The 22,013-nt window shown below is 43.9% G+C and overlaps 1 protein-coding gene across 7 annotated transcripts in view; it reads left to right on the top strand.

The window, feature by feature from the left end:
* The window catches only part of LRRC56 (leucine rich repeat containing 56), a 105,935-nt gene that overhangs the window by 70,379 nt on the left and 13,543 nt on the right, over positions 1–22,013 (top strand). For all 7 annotated transcript variants that reach the window (XR_004537672.1, XM_033928890.1, XM_033928891.1 and 4 more), the window contains 4 exons: positions 1,359–1,423; positions 3,095–3,225; positions 10,239–10,408; positions 21,036–21,420. Coding sequence is in view for 6 of the 7 variants with exons in the window: in XM_033928890.1 (XP_033784781.1) it covers positions 1,359–1,423; positions 3,095–3,225; positions 10,239–10,408; positions 21,036–21,420 (751 nt within the window). In the remaining variant the exon portion in view is untranslated. The remainder of the gene's footprint in view (positions 1–1,358; positions 1,424–3,094; positions 3,226–10,238; positions 10,409–21,035; positions 21,421–22,013) is intronic.

Genomic DNA, 22,013 nt, shown 5'->3' with positions numbered 1-22,013 from the left:
CGCCAGGGGAAAATTGAGGCGGCTTTTGCGACATCCGGTACGGCAAAGCGCCTCAAGCAAGATATGGCGGCGGCAGCAAAAGCCCCACTTCCTGAGGAAGAAGAAATAGGGAAAAAAGACATAATTTCTGAACTTAAAAAAATTTCAAACAGATCCAGAAGAATGCAGAAAGCATTCAAGATGTAAAAGAAGAAGTGTTAAACATTAACAGGCAGTTAGAGGCTACTTCTCAAAGAATGACAGTTTTAGATCCAGGATGGATCAGATGGAACTAACTGCTGTTCAAGCTAAGGAAGATAATAAAATCATCAAAGAGTTACAGAAAAGGCTGGTGGACTATGAGAACCGTGGCAGAAGAAAGAACATTAAAATTTTTGGTCTGGCAGAAAATTTGGAAGGGTGAAACCTGGTTCAGTTCCTGGAGAATTTGCTCCCAAAGCTGCTGCAGCTGAACACTAAGTACCCCCTAGAAATTGAACGAGCACACAGGATTCCTTTCCAACGGTCAGCAAATAACTCCAAGCCTAGACCTCTGATTTTCAAACTTCTGAGGTTCAGTCAAGCTTTTGAAATATTGAGCTTAGTAAAAGCTGATAAAAATTTAAACTACAAAGGCTCTAAGCTGATATTCTTGCCGGATTTTGAAAAAAGTACTGTGGCTGTAAGGCAGCAATTTCTTCAATTTAGAGCGCAATTAAGAGAGAAAGGATACAAATATGGCTTATACTACCCTGCAAGAATGAGAATTTCCTCTGGAAATAAGTCACTTTACTTTGAGGATCCAGAAAAACTGAAAAGTTTCCTTGCCACCTCAGAGCCAATGTCTATGTGAAGTGTTTCCAGGAATAAAAGAAAGAAGAAATGAAAAAGATTGACTAATTTCCAGATATGTTATTTCAGAAAAAGAAGAAAGAAGAAATGAAGAGGATGGACTGATTTCCAGATATATTATTTTAGAAATTGAAGAAGGAAGAAATGAAGAGGATTAACCGTCTTAAAGTTATATTATTATTGAGCTTTTGTTAAGTCTAAAGAGAGTCTATTGCTTTTCAAGGATATTTCTGGTCTGAGTTTATTTATTTGTGTTCTTTTCAGTATTTTTCTTTTGAATGAAGGTCAGGATATGAGGATGGAAGGATGACATTATATAAGAAACCCATCCCTCCCACCCATATATCAATAAATAACAACTATCAATATATTATCCATTATAATCCCACCCCCCTTATCTTATCCAATATTCTGGTGTTTAAAATGTCTGATCACTAGAATAAATCGTCAATGGCCCCCAAATCTTTTTAAACTTATTATAATTACCTTGTAACAAATATGTTTTTGTTTTGTTTCCTTTTTCCTAGGTGTGAGCAAAGTGCTTTGTGGAAATCCTATAAAGGCCCTCCGTGCCCGAAGGGAAAAACTTGGGGTATAAAAATTACTTTTTATGTTTGAAATATACACTGGTATTCTACCATTAAACCTACAACTATAATATGATGAATTTTTGTCTTTAGTCACATCTCCTGTTTGTTTTTTAATGCCTGCAGCCTCTACTTTGGGGCAGATTGTTTTAAGTGGAAACTGCAGATACTACCAGTTTCATACACTGGTAAAAAATTGCACACATTCAAACAATATGAAGGATGAAAACTTAGATGATGTCTGCTGGAATATGTAGTAGTAATGATAAATACAGAGAGATGGACACAGGGGAGATGCTAGACAGGGAAGTATAGGGGACAGACACAGAGAAGGGAAATGGATGATGAGCATAGAGAAGAAGAAATGTCAAATGAGTAGGAGACATTGGGAAGTGACTTAAGAGAAGTCAGAGACACAGGAAACCAGAGCCTGGGACCAACATGACTTGGAAAATAAAATGACCAGACAACAAAAGGTAGAAAAAAAATCATTTTATTTTCTATTTTGTAATTAGAATATATAAGAACTGAAATGTTTATCTTGCCAGTGCTGATATTAGACATGGGTAGAGCCCAGGGAAGAAATTTGGGAGGGGACCGCCAAAGCCCACTACTAGCCCATGCCATCTTCAGCTTCCAGCAGGCCTAGGGCTTTCTCTAGCCAGGAGGCAGTTGCCCTAATTGCACTCCTTGGCCTAACACTATCCCTGGCATGTGTAGGATGGGCTGAGGTGGGCATCAGTGTGAACTCCATTAATATGGAACAGGAGGATGTTACTGGCCAGACTTTACGGTAGATATACTGTAAACAACCAGATGGTTGGACAGGCTGGAGTGAGCTTGGATGGCAACTTCAGCATTTGGAACCCAGGACAATACCAGACTTTACAGTCTTCGGCCCAGAAATATCAAATAAGAGACAAATTAATCTAATCATGTATTTTTTAATGAGTACAACTTATGGGCAGACTGGATGGACCATTCAGGTCTTGATCTGCCGTCATTTACTATGTTATGCTTTGCACAGTATAGGAGGAAATTAATCTTTGTTTCTTTAGTGTTGTACTACATGGAAGGTGTAGAGTCTTGGTATTTTGGTTTAACTTATATTTATCATTTTTGGTCAGTTATTATGTATTTGGCATTTGTGTTCTCTGTGTGTGACCGAGGTATTCTGTTAGGATGAATTTTCTATGTAGCATTCCATTTTTCTGATAGTGAAGGAGATATTGTGAGGGGAGATGGGTTTTGTTCCTTTTTTTGTATTTGTGATTTTTAAAATGACAATTGTACAGAATATTGTTTCTTTTTATACTTGAATGATTTAAATATAAAACCATAACTATGGGCTTATACAAATGGGATCAGCATGAGCTCACAGGGGTGGGGTAGAGACAGGGACAGAGCTCATGGGGACAGGACTTTGTCCCTGTGTCATTCTCTGTTGGTGACTTTAAAGTGTAATAGGCCAGTCTTGTCTTCCATATTTCTATAGAACACCTTGAAGTCTTGTATACACAGCCCCTATCTACCAGAGAGTCCTTTATGGGCTATCATGTTGATTATTAGAGGGGCTTCTTCTCTTCAGGATTGTGTTTGGTAATTTAGAGTAAATTAAGTGCAAAATGCAGAATATGTGATTGCTGATAATTCAATCATTCTGTTTATTTCATTAGCCAGCTTCTGTACACTACTTGAAGCAGTTAAGACAAAAATGTGAACACGTATGCAATGCGGAAGCACTGGCAGACAGTCACTGGGATGATGTCTTTGCTGAACTGAGAATCTGGAGGGAGAAACACCACCAGTAAGGGACTTGGTTACACTAACATAGTTCTTATACTTCTGTGTGCCTCATTTTAAGGCCTAACAGTGGGGATATGAATTCTTAGAACAAAAAAAAATCATTTCTGAATGTTTTTTGAGAGCTGCTATTATTTCAATAGCAGATTAATTTAAAAGATGATGCCTACATATACAGTACAAGCAAATCACAGATTACATTAGAATGGTGGTTTAAAGTAAAGGAGGGGGTGTTAACTCTGATCAATCTTGTACGGAACCACTTGTAACTCTGTTTAATTAATGTGAACCGCCTAGAACTCATCTGGGTATGGCGGTATACAAAAATAAAGTTATTATTAACTTACTAATTACTGTATACTTAGATCTAATGAAGGATGTAGCTCTTTAATGCAAATCAGAAATGTGTAAAGTTAGTGAAATTAAAAGAGAATGGCTACAAATTTTCTGTTGACCTGTTGCCTACCGGACTAACCCCGCAGTTGGATTACTTTAGGTTATCCAATGTTGGTCCTCGAGGGTCGTAATCCAGTCATGTTTTCAGGATTTCCCCAATGAATTTGCAGGCCAATGTTGGACACCCCTGCTTTAGAGTATAAATTTAAATACCATTTGCATAGACATAATATTTTCTAACATGGAGGAGTGGCCTAGTGATTAGAGCAGTTGCCTCAGCACCCTGAGGTTGTAAGTTTGATTCCCACTGCAGCTCCTTGTAACTCTGGGCAACTCATATCTTCATTGTCCCAGGAACAAAATAAGTAACTATCTAAAAAATTTAAACTGCTTTAATTTGTGTAAACCACACAGAAAAAGCAGTATACAAATCCCATCCCCTTTTTCTATATGTGGAATCCACCAAATCCTCAAAAGGAGGCTAGTGTTTGTCCATTCAGGACTATATGTAGATAAATGTATATTAATATTGCCATTTTGCAGATTAAAGTATGCACTTTGGGGGTGATTTTGTAATTTTTTTAAACTGGTCTATTATACAATTTCCTCATGGATGAAAGCACACACTATAACAAATAAGTGAGTACTTGAAAATGACCCTGAACAGGGTAACTTACCAAACCCTGCCCTTTGTTGCCTGGGAATAATGACAATTGTACAAATATTTTCCAATCGATTATTTTTTATTAGCTTTATCAGGATCATCTTTCATTAGGCATTTGTGCAAGAATAATCATATAAAGTCAGGCATGTCAAAGTACATCTCTCTTGGCAAATATGATCTCAAAGAACCCTTGCCACAAGGTTCACTTATATACTTTTACAATGCTTAGTATAACATCACACTTGTCAACCAGTCAGCCAACAGAGGCCGTCCTTAGGTTTGAACAAAGAAATTCCTTTTAATATAGTTGCCAGGCTCAAAGACAAGTTTTACAAATCACATCTTTCTTTACATCAATTTCTGAATGCGTAACACATTATAACATACCCAATGAACACTTTGTAATTCTCAAAAAGTTTAAATCAACCAGCCCTATGTTTACAAAACCCATGCTTGGAAAACTAACAGCTTCAAGTTTCACTGAACCACATTCCTAAGAGGGCCAAAAGGGCCCTCCCTTCACAGCTACAGAATGAAGAGAGTTTCTATGGTAGGCTAGCTGAAAGGTCAAATAGGGCAAACTGCAGATGTGTTACTTCTCAGGATTTCTTCAGGTTTAAAATATATAAAAATAAAATTTGCAAAACCATTTTCATATTTAAATACTCATACAATTCTCATTCATCCAATCACACACACATATGGGATCCCATACAGTCACTCACCGCTACATGTCATATTTCAGTCCTATTCAATACTACTTTAGAGCATATTTTTAAACTTTAGGCTTTCTAATTTACCCAGCAATGGAATGCCAGGCACTTCTGTTTTCACTCAGGCTATGAGGTTTCTCCTATCCACACAAAGGACACCAGAAACCCAGGCCTTTTCTAAGCGGGAAAACTTCAGTATGTTTTACACCAAGAGACACAAAGAACAACAGAAAACAAAATGGAGTCAGATTAATACAAAATGGAGTCATTAATACCTCTATACCACTGCTTGGTTTCCTCTATGATCTGGCTTAATTCAGCAAAATACATAAAGAGAATATTATTATGCTTTTCCTTAATATTAATCTGTAGTGTTTTTCTGGCCTTGGCTGCAATCCATATTCAGATTTTTATGTTTGTATTTATGCACCAACTTTTCATAAGTTTTTATTGGGCGTGGCCTTAACTTTCACATGTGCTTCTAACTAGATTTACCCAGAACCATATGAAAAGCAGGTGTCATATGTAGAAAAGTTTACAACATACTCCCCAAACATGTCTTGTACACCATCCATTCCATTACCACATTGCGCCCCCTACCAACCAGCGCCACTACTCACCCAGGTATGGACATTTTCAAGAGAGGAGTGTGGGCAAAGTCATAAAGAACATGCATAGGTTATAAAATACATACCTATATATTTTTCAGCTGTGTAACTCAACTACTGAGCTGATGTAAATAATGCAACATATTAGCTGCTCTTGTGCTTGTATTTTGTAAACACACACAGAGGGGCATTTTTGAAAAAACATCCAAGTCAGAATTGGGACATCCTGTTCATTTTGTAAAAAAAAAAAAAAAAAAGTGATATATATATATCTCACAACTATTTTTGAATAGGAAAATGTTGGTATTTCCTATTTGAAAATATCCAAAATGAATAGTCTTTTTCTAGACTGAAACGTCCAAAATATGAACACCAAAAAGAAGGCCCAGAAATGTCTGGCATCATCTAATTTCCTAAATGCCTAGCTAGATTCAAAGCGACTTACAAATTAAGCGTTTACATTATAAATTGGAGTTACAACAATTAGATGAAGGTGTACTAAGAGAAAATTACCAGATGTATTGAGAAAGTGTACACAGAAATGCAATTACAATAAAGTGGTTTAAAGTATCATGCAGGTTATGCAGCATAGAGCTTGAGGGGAAGCTCATGTAGGGTTTGGGTGAGTTGAGAGCTGTTGGTTGATGTATATTTGTCAACGGTATATATGTTCTCAAAAAGGAGAGTTCTGTCTTGATGATTGTTGAAAGATCTTTCCAGGGCTTGGTGCAAATGTATGTGAAAGTGAGTTAAATATTAGCTTATATTTTGCTCATTTGGTTAAGGGAAGAATAAGTTGGAGTGTTTTGAGTTTTCTGGGTAATGTGGACCATCAGTTGGTGAAAATGTTTGAGTGACTCTGCTGAGTTTGTGTATAGGATGTGATTGATATATTACACATGATAGTTTAAAGATAATTCAAGCATTTTGGAAATAGCCTAGGTTTAGTTGGTGTATACATTTTTAAATAAATAAATAAATTGGTAGCCAGTGTAACCAGATGGAATCATATTTTTTCAGTTCAAATATCAACCTCAGTGTTGTGTCTTGGATCAATTGCATTTTGTGTGTAAGGATTGAATTGATGCCAGCATAGAAAGAGTTACAATAGTCGAGCTGGGATAATATAAGCATCTGTGTCAGTATGGCAAAGTGATGTTTGTGGAAGACAGATCTAATTATTTTGAATCTATGTTGCTGACAAAATAAAGTTTGCTTTGCATTGCCCACTGCTGTACAGTTGACATCTTTTCCTCATGACTCTTGTGTCTGGATTGTTCTCCCCACCGTAGAGACCTCTCTGGCTTTTCTCTCCATAGAAGATATTTTGTCCAAAGATTGGAGATTTGCAGCTCATAGGAAAGAGTAGAGTCAAGTAGGACTCCAAGGACATAGAGGTTTTTTTTCCATTTTTAGAGAGGTTCCTGAGGGTGGTATGACACGGTGGGAAACTACACGGTGACACCAGGAAATACTTCTTCACCAAGAGGGTGGTTGATCGCTGGAATGATCTTCCACTGCAAGTGGTCGAGGCCAGCAGCGTGCCTGATTTTAAGTCAAAATGGGATCGTCACGTGGGATCTCTTCACAGAGAAAGGTAGGAGAGGGTTATTGGGGTGGGCAGACTTGGTGGGCCGTGGCCCTTATCTGCCGTCTATTTCTATGTTTCTATGACAGTTAACATAGTAAATGATAAAGACCTTCATTGTAGGGACTGTTTGTAAAGCATTGTGAAACCATAGGACTTTGGTTTTGGTTGTGTTTAGTTTGAGTTTGTGTGGCCCAGGATTGTATTTTGTCTAGGCCATTTGAAATTTTTTGTGACATATCAGGAGAACATAAGAATTGCCGCTGCTGGGTCAGACCAGTGGTCCATCGTGCCCAGCAGTCCGCTCTCACGGCGGCCCTTAGGTCAAAGACTAGTGCCTTACCTGCGTATGTACCTGGCTTGGCCACCATGAGGACGGGCTACTGGGCTAGATGGGCCATTAGTGTGACCTAGTACGGCTATCATATGTGAGTCAAGAATAGGTCAGCCGAGCCATTGTGACATCACTGATGAGACTGGCTCTTAGGCATTGGTAGAATGAGGCATTATGACATCACAATCTCAGCTCTGGAATGTTGTTACTATTTGGATTTCTGGAAAGGTACTTGTATCCTGGATTGGCCACTGTGGAAACAGGATACAGGGCTTGATGGGCCTTTGGACTGAATGTAATACGACCCAAAGAACTTATGAAAAGGTTGAATAGTATTAAAGAAAGTGGAGATCCTTGAGGGATGCCATAGAATGAATGCTAACTTTTGGAGAGTGTTCCATCTTTCCATATGAGGTATTTACTTTTTTTTTTTATATCCCCGAAATTATATAAATGCTACCAAAAATCTTATAATGTAGGCTAAGGCACTCATATAACGTAATAGAATGAAGACTATTCCAATATAAAGATAAGCAGCTGCAAGATGTTATCTCACAGTTTTGCCATACTTCATTCAATAATATTTATGTAATGTAATTATAATGTAATTTATTTCTTATATACCGCTAAACTCCATTAGGATTCTAAGCGGTTTACAGAAAATAGACAATAGTATGCATTAAAATTATAAGTAATATAGGTTTACAGAGAAAATATACATTAAAGGATACAATAAAAATAAGATGAATAAATAAAGATAAATAAAGAATAGGTACTTAGAACTTCCCTTACTGTCCCGAAGGCTCACCATCTAACTGAAGTACCTGGAAAATTAACAATTAGTTGAGTAATAAAAGTAAGAAATAGAAATAGAAGAAAAAAAAACAAACAAACAAAAAAATTAAGAAAATAAAAATTCCAACAAGACTACATTGATCCAAGGACTTTGAAAGGTAGAAAAGAAGAGAGATAGGAATAGCTGCAGAAAGGAGGAACCGTTGAGCAATAGAATTCTGGAGAAATTCAAATGTTAAAAAATAAAACAAAACAAGGGGCAAATCAATGAATGAAATTAACAATGAAACATAAACTGGAAAAAAAGTGACAAATAAAAAATCAGAACAGTCGGATTAAAGTCCAGATTGAGATGACTTCACTGTTAGGCCGCCAAATTTCACCAGATATCATCCGATCCTTGCCAACACATCGGAAGCCCCAAACCAGTGTCTCTGCTTTTCGAACTCGACCAAGAAGTTCACATCCTCCTCCTGCATGCCAAACCTGATGAACTTGTGTCTTTTTGGACAGGTATTGTGCCATTTTGACCGTGCGCGGCTCCTCGGTGACCATGCCATCCGGGCTAACCATGGCCTTCCCTTCGCGATGGTGGCGGTGGCTATGGGGGACGCTCCTCTCAATGGCCGAAGCCAGCGGACAATCAGCAGATGAGTCGGTTGTAGCGCGATTCGTCGGTATCGGTAGGAGTAGGCAAAAGGCAGGAGCAGGCGAATGGCTCAACTGTCGCAGTTCAGGAGGGTTCCCGGCTGCTTCTGGGGGGTGGAGCTCGCTCACACGCCAAGCCCTGGAAGAAGAGAGGTGGCCTGGGAGCCCTGGAGATGTCAGTTGCGGTGTGAGCAGGCAAAAGGCAGGAGCAGGCAAACGGCTCAACTGCTGCAGTTCAGGAGTGTTCCCAGCTGTTACTGGGGGGCGGAGATCGCTCACACGCCGAGCCCCGGAGGAAGAGAGGTGGCCTGGGAGCTCTGGAGATGTCAGTTGCGGTGCAAGCAGGCAAAAGGCAGGAGCAGGCGAACGGCTCAACTGCCGCAGATCAGGAGTGTTATAGGTTTTACTGGTCCTCAGCGGGCCACCACGCACTCAAATCATCTCATTGTGCTGGGCTTTATGCTCCCACTCGTCATCGGATCCAGTGTGAATATTATTTTAAATGTTTTAAGAAATCATTTAGCCTTTCAAATAAATATATGCTAAAAGTACTTAGCTTGTGCAAAGACGCTATTCAGGGGGGGGGGTAGATTCACCATTCACCAATATGTTTCGCCCGTACACTGTGATAATGTGTGGCTAGATGGTGGGTCCATTAGCCGATTTAGTAAGCTCTAGAGGTTGGGCTTTTGCAGCCTGCCCATAAGCTTATCACCTTACATCGAAGGTTCACTCAGTCACAAAAATTATTATTATTTTTTTTTTTTTTAATTCTTTATTCATTTAGAATTTACAACAAGTGTACAATAAATAACAAACACGTAAGATACAGCATCACAAAAATTATTATTATTATTATTTCTTAAGTTGTGTTTACTTATGCCATGATTATGGTAAAGTTACACTCACATCCTGCTAGTGCTGCTTTTTTGGTGTCTTTCAAGGATCTATAGCAGCCTATTAGGATTTTCTCAGATTTCATTTCTTAATAAACATTTGTTTGCTCCTTACCTTTTGGATCTGGTTTTACTTTATGGAAGGCCATTGTCAAATTTTTACTTTGTGTGTTGGGTATGGATACTACATCTTTTACAGAACAGAATGGCAAAAACATGAGTCTAGAGTAGGGAGGCAGAATAGGAGACACTGTGAACCTAGGTGAAGTGTATCTACAGAAAATGGGTTGAAGGGGAGGGTGGATGTACAGAAAGTCTTAAGTGTCTAGTGGTAGACTATACAAACTAAACTTAAAACGTTTTTGTCTCTGACAGGCGCTTGGAAGCAATTCAGCAGGACAGGGACCCACAGGTGATGAAGATTATTCACAGTGATGGAGATGAGAAGAAAAAGTTGAGCAGCAATAAGGAAGACAAAGGAAGGCCAAGTGATGGTTTCATTAATTGGATAGCTCCACATTCCTCTTCCCTTTTACTGTCCGCAGGTGAGAGAACCATGTCTCTTCATCATTAATAATCACTGTCGGGTATTGAAGAAAACAAGAACAACATAGAAATATGATGGCAGATAAAGGCCAAATGACCCATCCAGTCTGCCCATCCACAGCATCCACTCTCTCCTCCTCTTCCTAAGAGATCCCATGGGCCTGTCCCACACTTTCGTGAATTTATGACACGGGGACAAATTTGTCCCTGTCCCTGCAGGATCTGTCTATCTCCATCCTATCCCATGAGTTCTGTCCCTGGCCCTGCAAGCTCTATCCTCATCTCACAAGCCTTGAACACTTATGACAGAGATTGCAGAGATGAGGCAGGGGCAGGAACAGAGTTTGTGGGGATGGAATGAGACAAATTTGTCCCTGTGTCATTCTCTAATTTTCAGACACAGTCTTTGTCTCCACCACCTCTACTAGGAGCCTATTCTACACATCTACCACCCTTTCTGTACAAAAATATTTTCCTAGATTACTCTTCAGCCTATCACCTTTTAACTTCATCCTATGCTCTCTCATTCCAGAGCTTTCTCTTAAATGAAAGAGACTCGACTAATGCACATTTATGCCATGTCTCTTATCATCTCCTCTCTTCCGCCTTTCCTCCAAGGTATATATATTGAGATCTTTAAGTCAGTCCCCATACGCCTTATCACGAAGACCACACACCATTTTAGTAGCCTTCCTCTGGACTGTTTACATCTTTTTGAAGGTGCAGTCTCCAGAATTGTACACAATATTCTAAATGAGGTCTCACCAGAATCTTATACATGGACATCAATGCCTCCTTCTTCCTACTGGCCATACCTCTCCCTATTCACCCTAGCATCTGTCTAGTTTTCACTATCACCTTTTCAACCTGTTTGGACACCTTAAAATCATCACATACAATCACTCCCAAGTTCCGCTCTTCCGTCGTGCACATAAGTTCTTCACCCCCTAACGTAGATAAGTGTAAGGTGATGCATGTCGGTAGTACAAATCTTATACATGAATACAGGATGTCTAGTGCAGTACTCGCAGAGACTTGGGAAAGAGACTTGGCAGTACCGGTCGACAAGTCAACGATGCCGTCCATGCAGTGCGCGGCGGTGGTGAAAAGGGCAAACAGAATGCTAGGAATGATTAAGAAGGGGATCACGAACAGATCAGAAAAGGTTATCATGCCGCTGTACCAGGCCATGGTATACCCCCACCTGGAGTACTTCGTCCAGCACTAGTCGCCGTACATGAAGAAGGACACAGTACTACTCGAAAAGGTCCAGAGAAGAGCAACTAAAATGGTTAAGGGGCTGGATGAGTTCCGTACAGTGAGATTAGAAAAACTGTGCCTCTTCTCCCTTGAAAAGAGGAGACTGAGAGGAAACATGATCGAAACATTCAAGATAATGAAGGGAATAGACTTGGTAGATAAAGACAGGCTGTTCACCCTCTCCAAGGTAGAGAGAATGAGAGGTGTTCAATTCCTTCCCGCAATCCGGGAATTGCAGAAATCCAAACATTTTTCTGAGCACATGCTCATTCCACTTAAGAGAGTTAGAGCTCCCTGTAGTTTTCAATTTCTGCTGTACATCTTTTATTTTTTTGCTTAAAGTTTGTCTTTTTCGGTGGCTTGAGTGCCTTGAGACCCCTTTGAGGTGGTCCTCTGTGGGAAGAAAGGATGCAGTTCCACAGAGCCAAGCTGCGGCTTCACTGAGAAACTTTGGTGAATCTGTGAAGCCAGCCTACTGTATGCCACCTTTCCTCGGGTTCCATTTCACTGGAATCTCTTTTGCCCTCGGACCTTTTCAGGGGTTTAAGCACAGGCTGTATGCGTCCTGAGTAAAACTCCTCCAGGTTTCAGGGCCCAGGCTGTGTTTCCCATCCCTGATAGCAGGGAGAGGATCCATGAGGACGGAGGTTAGTCGGGGTCCGTTGGGAGAGGATCCATGAGGACGGAGTTTAGTCGGGGTCCGTTGGACTGGTAATCTGAAGATCTTAAAGTCTGGTCCTTTTGGAGATATTCTGAGGCAGAAAATCCTTTTCTTACATTCAGCAGCAGTGAAAAGAGCCAATAGGCAGGCACATCAGAGTTTAAGTACATCTCCATTATCCCAGGACAAGCAGGCAGGTATTCTCATTAGTGGGTGATGTCATCCGACAGAGCCCCGATACGGACGTCTCACAAGCATGTCTTGCTTGAAGAAACTTAGAAGTTTCGAGATGCCCGCACCACGCATGCGCCAGTGCCTTCCCGCCCGATGGACCGGGCGTGTCTCCTCAGTTCTTTTCTTTCCGCGGAGCTGAGAAGTTTTACTTCAATTCTGCGCTGACTGAATTCCCGTTTTATTGCCTTCTAATTCCGCGATTTTGGATTTCTTTTCCTCTTTTCGTGTGTTTTCTTTCTTTTATTAAAAAAAAAAAAAATTTTTCTTCCGGCGAGTCGGCCGGGTCGTCCACGTGGCTCAGGCCCAGCTCCTTCGAGCTTTTTCGGCCTATGTCCCGGCCAATCACCGGTTTTAAAAAGTGTAGCAAGTGCCAGCGCGCGATTTCGCTGACGGACCCGCATCGACGCTGCCTGCAGTGTCTTGGTCCAGAACATTTCCCAAAATCGTGCCGGCCTTGTTCCACTCTAACAGCGCGAGCGTTTAAGCGGCGCTGCCTGTTGTGGGAGTCGATGTTCAAGATGGAAGCTGCTAAAGAACCTTCGGCTTCGACTTCATCGGCCGCTTCGCCTGTCCATGCGAAACCAGCGACTGCTCCTGCGACTCCGGGCCTTTTGAAGCCGGCTTCGTTTACCCCGACTTCGGCCACGAGTTCGACGTCGGTGCCTGTCCCCGTCTCCTCGGCTCAGGTACCGCCTTCCACTATTCCACCTGTGGTCATTAAAGTGCCGAAAGCTGCCAAGCAGAAGCACTCGACCACGAAGGAGCGCGAAGACCGTGCTGGAGGACCCCCTTTCGGTGCGGATCCCTCCATATCGGCTTCGCTGCGGTCCCTGCTGGAAGCTCAGTTTGTCGAGCTCATGCAGACTATGGGGCCCAGATTAATAGCCTCCATCCAGGGTGACCTCCAGGTCCCGGTCCCAGGGGGCGGACCGCCCCCTCCCCCTCCTCCTCGTCGATCGATCTCGTTGCTTGACGAGGAGGAGCGGCGAAGGGCGGCTGGTCCCTCGAGGCGGGCTTCCTTTAGCGATATGCCTCCTTTAAGTTTCAAGTTTTATTATTAAGTTTCAAGTTTTATTAGGATTTTATATACCGCCTATCAAGGTTATCTAAGCGGTTTTACAATCAGGTACTCAAGCATTTTCCCTCTCTGTCCCGGTGGGCTCACAATCTAGCTAACGTACCTGGGGCTATGGAGGATTAAGTGACTTGCCCAGGGTCACAAGGAGCAGCGCGGGGTTTGAACCCACAACCCCAGGGTGCTGAGGCTGTAGATCCAACCACTGCGCCACACACTCCTCCATTACGCCTCCGCGCCATCACGGTGCCGTTCCCCCGACTGATGATCGAAGTCCTGGGCATAGTAAATCACAGGAAGAGTTCTTCCGCACTCCATACCAGGCCTGGGCTGCAACACGGGAGGCGGCCTCCATTCCGCCCCTTCGCTCTACCGCTTCCAGTCCCATACATTCACTGGAAGCTTCGGGGGACCATGCGAAGTATAGACGTTCTCGCTCTCCCTCCCGGCACCAGGATGGACATCGATCCAGACACTCCTCTCGGCACTCCTTGCGCCACTCGGAGGTTTCGCCACAGAAGAAGCTGCCACGTCTGGGGTACTCCTCATCGGATTTATCTCCCCAGGAGGGGCCGGAGTACGAGGAGCCATCTACCTCTTATTCTCCTTGTCGCTTCCAAGTCTCCCTGGATCCTGAGGCTTCTACTTCCTCCAGTCCGTGTCAGAGGCCGGTACTGGCGGACCAGTTGTCTTTTTCTTCCTTCCTCCGGCAAATGGCGGATGACTTGGATGTGACTTTGGACACTGGGTCTCGGTATTCTAAAGAGTATCTCGACACCATGCACTTGCCTAATCCTCCTGCGGAGTCTCTTCGACTTCCTCTGCATAAATTACTGGATCAAACATTCATGCGATGTTTCGAGACGCCGTACTCCATCCCTGCGGTCCCGAGCAAATTGGATGCAAGATACCGCATTGTTCATCATAAGGGGTTTGAGGGCGCTCAACTCTCTCACCAATCCCTGCTGGTCGAGTCCTTTCTCAAGCGTTCTCATCCCTCCCAGGTCTATGCCTCTGTACCACCGGGACGAGAGGGGAGAACGATGGATAAGTTTGGTAGGAGAATCTACCAGAATTCTATGATGGCGTCTCAAGTGCTCAATTATAATTTCTTTTTTTCTTCATATTTGGAGTTCTTCTTGCCGGTGCTCCGAAAGTTTACTCCTTACATTGATGCTCAGGCTCGATTTGAGTTCGAGGAAGTGGTAGCCTCCCTTTCCCAGCTCCATCTTCAGCTGATGCAGTCCTCGTACGATGCCTTCGAGCTCTCGGCACGTGCTGCCGCCTGTTCCGTGGCCATGCGTCGATTGGCATGGCTTTGGACAATTGACATGGATCCGAACCTCCAAGACAGACTTGCCAATGTGCCTTGTGCGGGCGCTGATTTATTCGACGAGTCTATCGAGACTAAACTTTCGGATCATGAAAAGTCTTTTCAATCTATCCTTCGGCCTAAGCCCAAGCCTCAGCAGTCTCGACCTTCTAGACCGCCTTTGATTTATCAGCGGCGCTACACCCCTCGTCAGACTCCTGCTGCGAGACAACCGGCGAAGAGACAGCCTCCCCAGAAGGCTCAGCAGAAACCTCAGCCGCGGCTGCACCGAAGGCTACTCAGCCTTTTTGACTCTCTTCCAGGGAGCATAACCGACCTCGTTCTGCATCCCCCTATTTTTCCCATCGGGGGTCGCATCCATCATTTTTACCATCAATGGGAGGCTATTACCACCGACCTCTGGGTCCTTTCCATCGTAAGAGAAGGATACTCTCTTCATTTCCATCGGGTCCCCCCGGACCACCCTCCAAGAGAGTATCCTTCCAACTTAACGCAGACTGCCCTTCTCCTTCAGGAGGCTCAGGCTTTGCTTCGGCTTCGGGCCGTCGAGCCGGTCCCGGTGGACCAGCACAACCGGGGTTTTTACTCCCGGTACTTCCTCGTCCCGAAGAAGACGGGCGACCTACGACCCATCCTGGACCTTCGAGTCCTCAACAAGTTTTTAGTAAAGGAGAGGTTTCGCATGTTGACCCTTGCTTCTCTCTACCCCCTCCTCGAGCGGAACGACTGGTTATGCTCTCTGGATCTCAAGGAGGCCTACACTCACATTCCCATTCATCCGGCCTCCCGCCAGTTCCTCAGATTTCGGGTGGGACATCTACATCTGCAGTATCGAGTGCTTCCTTTCGGCCTGTCCTCGTCTCCCAGAGTCTTCACGAAGTGTCTGGTGGTGGTGGCCGCTGCACTCTGGAACAGGGGTCTTCAGGTATTTCCCTACCTCGACGACCGGCTCATCAAGGCCCCCTCTGCTCCAGAGGTCATTTCGGCGACCTTGACCACGATCTGCTTCCTGCAGAGCTTGGGCTTCGAGATCAACTTCCCCAAATCCCATCTGCAGCCTACCCAGTCCCTTCCCTTCATCGGGGCGGTACTGGACACCATTCAGCTTCGAGCATTCCTTCCTCCTCAGCGCATGGATGCTCTTCTTCATCTCTGCCAGTCTGTATCTTCTCGCCAGTCCATCTCAGCGAGACACATGATGGTCCTCCTGGGCCACATGGCCTCTACAGTTCATGTGACACCCTTTGCCAGGCTCCATCTCAGAATTCCTCAGTGGACCCTAGCTTCTCAATGGACTCAAGTGTCAGACCCGTTGACTCGACACATCATAGTCACTCCTGCTCTTCGGCAGTCTCTACTTTGGTGGATGACCTCTTCGAATCTATCCAGAGGTTTGCTGTTTCACACTCCTCCTCATCAGAAGGTTCTCACAACCGATTCCTCGTCCTATGCCTGGGGGGCTCATCTGGATGGGCTTCGCACTCAGGGATTCTAGACCAGTGCGGACCGCCTCCATCAGATCAATCTTCTGGAGCTCAGAGCAATCTTCTATGCTCTTCAAGCTTTTCAACATCTGCTTCACGACATGGTGGTCCTCATCCGCACAGACAACCAGGTCGCCATGTATTATGTAAACAAGCAGGGGGGCACGCGATCTCTCAGGAAGCTCTCAGAGTCTGGGATTGGGCAGTTCACCACAATGCCTTCCTCAAAGCTGTCTACATTCAGGGGAAGGACAATGTCTTGGCAGACAACTTGAGTCGACTCCTCCAGCCTCACGAATGGACTCTCCATTCCAACCCCCTTCATCAGATCTTTGCACAATGGGGGACGCCTCAGATAGACCTCTTTGCGGCCCCCCACATCTTCAAACTGCCTCAGTTTTGCTCCAGGATCTACACTCCTCATCGCCTCGAGGCAGATGCCTTTCTGCTGGATTGGAGGAATCGATTTCTGTATGCGTTTCCTCCATTTCCTCTCATTCAAAAGACTCTGGTCAAATTGAAATCAGACCAAGCCACCATGATTCTGATAGCTCCTCGGTGGCCCAGACAACCTTGGTTCTCCCTTCTGCTTCAACTCAGCAGCAGGGCACCAGTCCTTCTTCCAGTGTTTCCTTCTCTGCTTACTCAACATCAAGGATCACTGCTTTATCCCAACCTGCAGTCTCTCCACCTGACAGCTTGGTTCCTCTCAACGTAACTCCTCACCAGTTTTCTCAAGCGGTGAGGGATGTCTTAGAGGCTTCCAGGAAGCCTGCTACTCGACAATGCTACTCCCAAAAGTGGACTAGATTCTCTTCCTGGTGTATTTCCAATGCCAAGGAGCCTCAGCGAGCTTCCCTATCCTCTGTGTTGGACTATCTTCTACACCTGTCTCAGTCTGGTCTCAAGTCTACATCTATAAGAGTCCACCTGAGTGCTATTGCGGCTTTCCATCAGCCTCTACAGGGGAAACCTCTTTCTGCTCATCCTGTGGTTTCCAGATTTATGAAAGGACTTTTCCATGTCAATCCTCCTATCAAACCTCCTCCTGTGGTTTGGGATCTCAATGTCGTCCTTTCTCAACTCATGAAGCCTCCGTTTGAACCTCTCAACAAGGCTCCACTTAAGTATCTCACCTGGAAAGTGGTTTTTCTGGTGGCCCTCACGTCTGCTCGCAGGGTCAGTGAGCTTCAGGCCTTAGTGGCGGATCCACCTTTCACAGTATTCCATCATGACAAGGTGGTCTTCCGCACTCATCCGAAATTCCTGCCTAAAGTGGTCTCTGAATTTCATCTCAACCAATCCATTGTACTTCCAGCATTTTTTCCAAAGGCTCATTCTCATCATGGAGAATCAGCTCTTCACACTCTGGACTGTAAACGTGCTTTGGCTTTCTACCTGGATCGCACCAAGCCACACAGAACTGCTCCTCAACTTTTTGTCTCCTTTGATCCGAACAAGTTGGGACGACCTGTATCGAAGCGTACCATCTCCAACTGGATGGCGGCTTGTATCTCTTCCTGCAATGCCCAGGCTGGATTATCCCTTCCTTGTAGGGTCACAGCCCATAAGGTCAGAGCAATGGCAGCCTCTGTAGCCTTCCTCAGATCGACACCAATTGAGGAGATTTGTAAGGCTGCTACTTGGTCCTCGGTTCATATCTTCACCTCTCATTATTGTCTGGATACTTTCTCCAGACGGGATGGACAGTTTGGCCAAACAGTGTTAAAAAATTTATTCTCTTAAGTTGCCAACACTCCCACCATCCCATTTAGGTTAGCTTGGAGGTCACCCACTAGTGAGAATACCTGCCTGCTTGTCCTGGGATAAAGCAATGTTACTTACCGTAACAGTTGTTATCCAGGGACAGCAGGAAGCTATTCTCACGTCCCACCCACCTCCCCTGGGTTGGCTTCTCAGGCTAGCTACCTGAACTGAGGAGACACGCCCGGTCCATCGGGCGGGAAGGCACTGGCGCATGCGCGGTGCGGGCATCTCGAAACTTCTAAGTTTCTTCAAGCAAGACATGCTTGTGAGACGTCCGTATCGGGGCTCTGTCGGATGACATCACCCACTAGTGAGAATAGCTGCCTGCTGTCCCTGGATAACAACTGGTAAGTAACATTGCTTTATTTCCTAAGGAAACTTCGGGGATGGTCTGAAAATCTCTAAAATTCATTTTTGAGAGTTTCCGAAGGTAGGGTTAAGGTCTCCCACCTCCCCAAACCCCAAATCGCTATTTTTTAAATTCTGTTTATTTTTGTTGTTTTTGGATTTTTATTGATCTTTTTTCAAAGTTTTTTATTTCTGCCTCAAAACCTCTCAGTTTGATTAAAAATCATTTGGGATGAACTCCCCAGGCCCTAATGTGTCCATTGATTGTGCTGGATCTGCAACCGTATACCACAACACGCTGGGGGAGGGGGCGGGAACTTTGGGTTTTGCCTCCCTCAGATCCTCCAGGGCTGGGGAGCAGGACTGGGTTCGTGATTTCGGAAAAATATCTCGCACAGATGCTGTTCTGAAGTTTGGCGCCAAACGCCAGCATTCTGAGTCTGGGAAATCTTGGTGTGGTGCGAACGCCTCAGTAGGGCCCTACAGTGGACAATGTGTGACTTTTTTTAGCGTGTTGGTTTCTTCTGAACCAGTTGCGCCAGTTGCAAAGATCCCTTTTCCAGAATACTCTCGTCTGGCTATGGACGCCCCAGTCTTCCAAGTTCCTGCAGGCATACCTTAGGAAATTGGAAGACTGGGCGTCCAAGTGGTAGATGAAATTTAATGTGGACAAATGCAAACTCGATGAAGCTACAGGGAAATACTTTTAAAACCAATAGGAAGAAATATTTTTTCACTCAGAGAATAGTTAAGCTCTGGAACGTGTTACCAGAGGTTGTGGTAAAAGCGGATAGTGTAGCTGGTTTTAAGGTTTGGACAGATTCCTGGAGGAAAAGTCCATAGTCTGTTATTGAGAAAGACATGGGAGAAGCCACTGCTTGCCCTGGATCAGTAGCATGGAATATTGCTGCTCCTTGGGTTTTTGCCAGGTGCTGGGGACCTGGATTGGCCACCGTGGTAATGGTCTACTGGGCTTGATGGACCATTGGTCTGACCCAGTAAAGCTATTCTTCTGTTCTTATGGCTGAGCTCCATTGCATTATGCCATACGGATTTTATGCCATGTTTGACTCCTGCTGATCCAAATAAAAGTAGCGGACTAGTCAACACGGTTACCCTGACAGTCCAGATTTGGGTGAGTACCCCTTCATCAGCAGATCTTTTAAGCATGGCTTTGTCCACCATTTTATTGCTGAGATTCTGAAAGCGCAAAAAAATTGGAATCTCCTCTTTCCACATCAGTGTTTGGTCATGGACCATTCTAATAGACTGTCCTCTTTTTTTTTTCACCCCCCACCCCAATCCCATCCACAGCTTCTTGGTCTGGTTACAAAACCATAGGTTCCTCAGGCTGCTCTTACTGGTTCTTTCAAGCTATATCTAAGCTTTATCCGCTGGCAGCAGTTTTGAGCAACTTAAGGTAGATTCCATCATGGCACCAGTTACCCAGCGCATGGACCTCCCTAGTGATGGAGGAGTAGTGTTTAAGGACTCCCAGGATTGCAGAGTTGATATTATATTTAAAGGGAAAAAACCAACCTTTTTGAAGTGGCTTCTTCAGGCATCAAGGCGGCAGCCTCCTTTGCGGCATGAGTGTGCAGGGTGCCCTTGGCGGAAGTGGATGTCTGTCCCCCAGCTCGTGCTGGATATGTGGATTATGTGACAGATGCCTTTTTGTGATTTCATTCAAGTTCTTGCCGCTTATGTGGTGTCTGCGTGCCAGCCTCTATAGATTCTTCCTTGGGCTAGGCACGCTGCCTCCAAGGCCACTTTAAGCAGACTTCCTTTTAAGGGTCAGCTTCTTTTTGGGAAATGTCTAGATGACCTCAAGGCCAGTGTTGCTGATTACCGCCCCAAGTCTTGCCAGACTTCGGGAGGGGACGATAGTAATTTTTGTCCCTCCAGCCATTTTCATCAGGGATCCGCCTTGGTTCACCGCTGGACCACCAGGGCTTTCAAGGTAGGCATTCTAGAGGTCTGAGAGGCAAAAGATAGATGGGATGTTTTTAGAGTTGGCTGGGACAAAAAGCGAGATGGATCCCTCCTGTCTCAGCTTACCGCTAGACCACCAGGGCTTACAGCAGGCCTGGAGAAAGGCCTGCAAGGCATCAGGGAGGGATGAAGTAGAGACAAGGTGCAGATCTTGGTAGGGGAGGAGGGAGGGGGCTGGGTGCAGAACCTGGCAGGGCACTTAAATATAAACCCTCTGTTTATATTTGAGTTAACCCTTTTCCCCCTTTTTAGGGAATAAAAGATTACCTCGGTTTATATTTGAGTATATATGGTATATTATTTAACAAATATTTCCAAAATATAAACTTTTGTGACACTTAACTTCTGATGTTCTTAACTTTATTTACCTTTTAGAGGCCAAAGATAATTCAAGTGAAAGAAGCTTTTGATATTTTCTGTAATTGTTCTGTAAATGATTGTACTATTACTTTTTTTTTTTTTTATGTTTCAGGTTTGTTGTTCCCACAAGAAAGTTCATCATCCTTGTTACTGAGCTCTCGATTACCTACTCCTCCTGCAAGCCCTTCCCCTCCATCAGTCAGAGGCAACTCAAGCATGTCTTGGAAAACCAAAGAAATCCGAATGAGACATTTAAAAGTGCATGGCCAGCCAGCAGCAGTAGTGCAAAACCAACCGTGTCAAGCAGCAGCAAGCAGTGAAGCCAGGCGCCACCTAACAGATGAAGAGTTTACTATATTAGACCTTCACAGTACACCCAACAAATTAGATCCCATTTTAGCAGAAACTGCAGCAGGACCTAGGACCAATGCTATCCAGAGTACCACCTCCAGGAGGTTGATTACAGGTTCAGATTCTGTCAACTCGGCACTTATCAGGTAAGTAAACTGCTTAGAGACGTCACAGATAGCTTCTAATAGGAAAGAAAGGTGTTTTGTGTTTTTTTTAATTTATAATATTTCAAACAATGTTGTTACACAGAGTAAAGGTCATGTACAAAAAAGGAAAAAATAACTTTTGATACTTCAAAACCTCAATATTTTTGAAATTCCATCTAGCCCACATTATTGAGAGAAAGTGTGTTAACTTTTAAAAGTAAACTCCAGGAAAAGGAAAAAAAAAATTGGGAATAAATCCCCAATACCAATAGGTACTAATAATAAATCTATGACCTTAAGTCAAAAACTGAACAAAGGAAATGGTATTACATTATTTCTCATTTGCTTGAAGAAATGCTTCAAGTTGTGTTGGCTCCACAAATGAAGCAGCCATTTACATGGGTACTTTAGAAAGAACGTGGTTCCCAGACTCGCAACTAGGTTTCATGACCAAAAAGGCCTTTCTTCTCAATTTTGTCGGCCAGGCCACGTCGGGAAAAATCATAATCCTATCACCACAAAATTTAGCTTCTTTATTTTTAAAATAAAGCATTCATACAGGAGACCAGAAGGGTGGACCTCTCTTGTATTAC

Source organism: Geotrypetes seraphini, chromosome 19, assembly GCF_902459505.1.
Source record: "Geotrypetes seraphini chromosome 19, aGeoSer1.1, whole genome shotgun sequence".
Lineage (NCBI taxonomy): Eukaryota > Metazoa > Chordata > Amphibia > Gymnophiona > Dermophiidae > Geotrypetes > Geotrypetes seraphini.
Note: the sequence above shows the minus strand (reverse complement) of the source record. Positions and strands in the feature narration are given on the sequence as shown.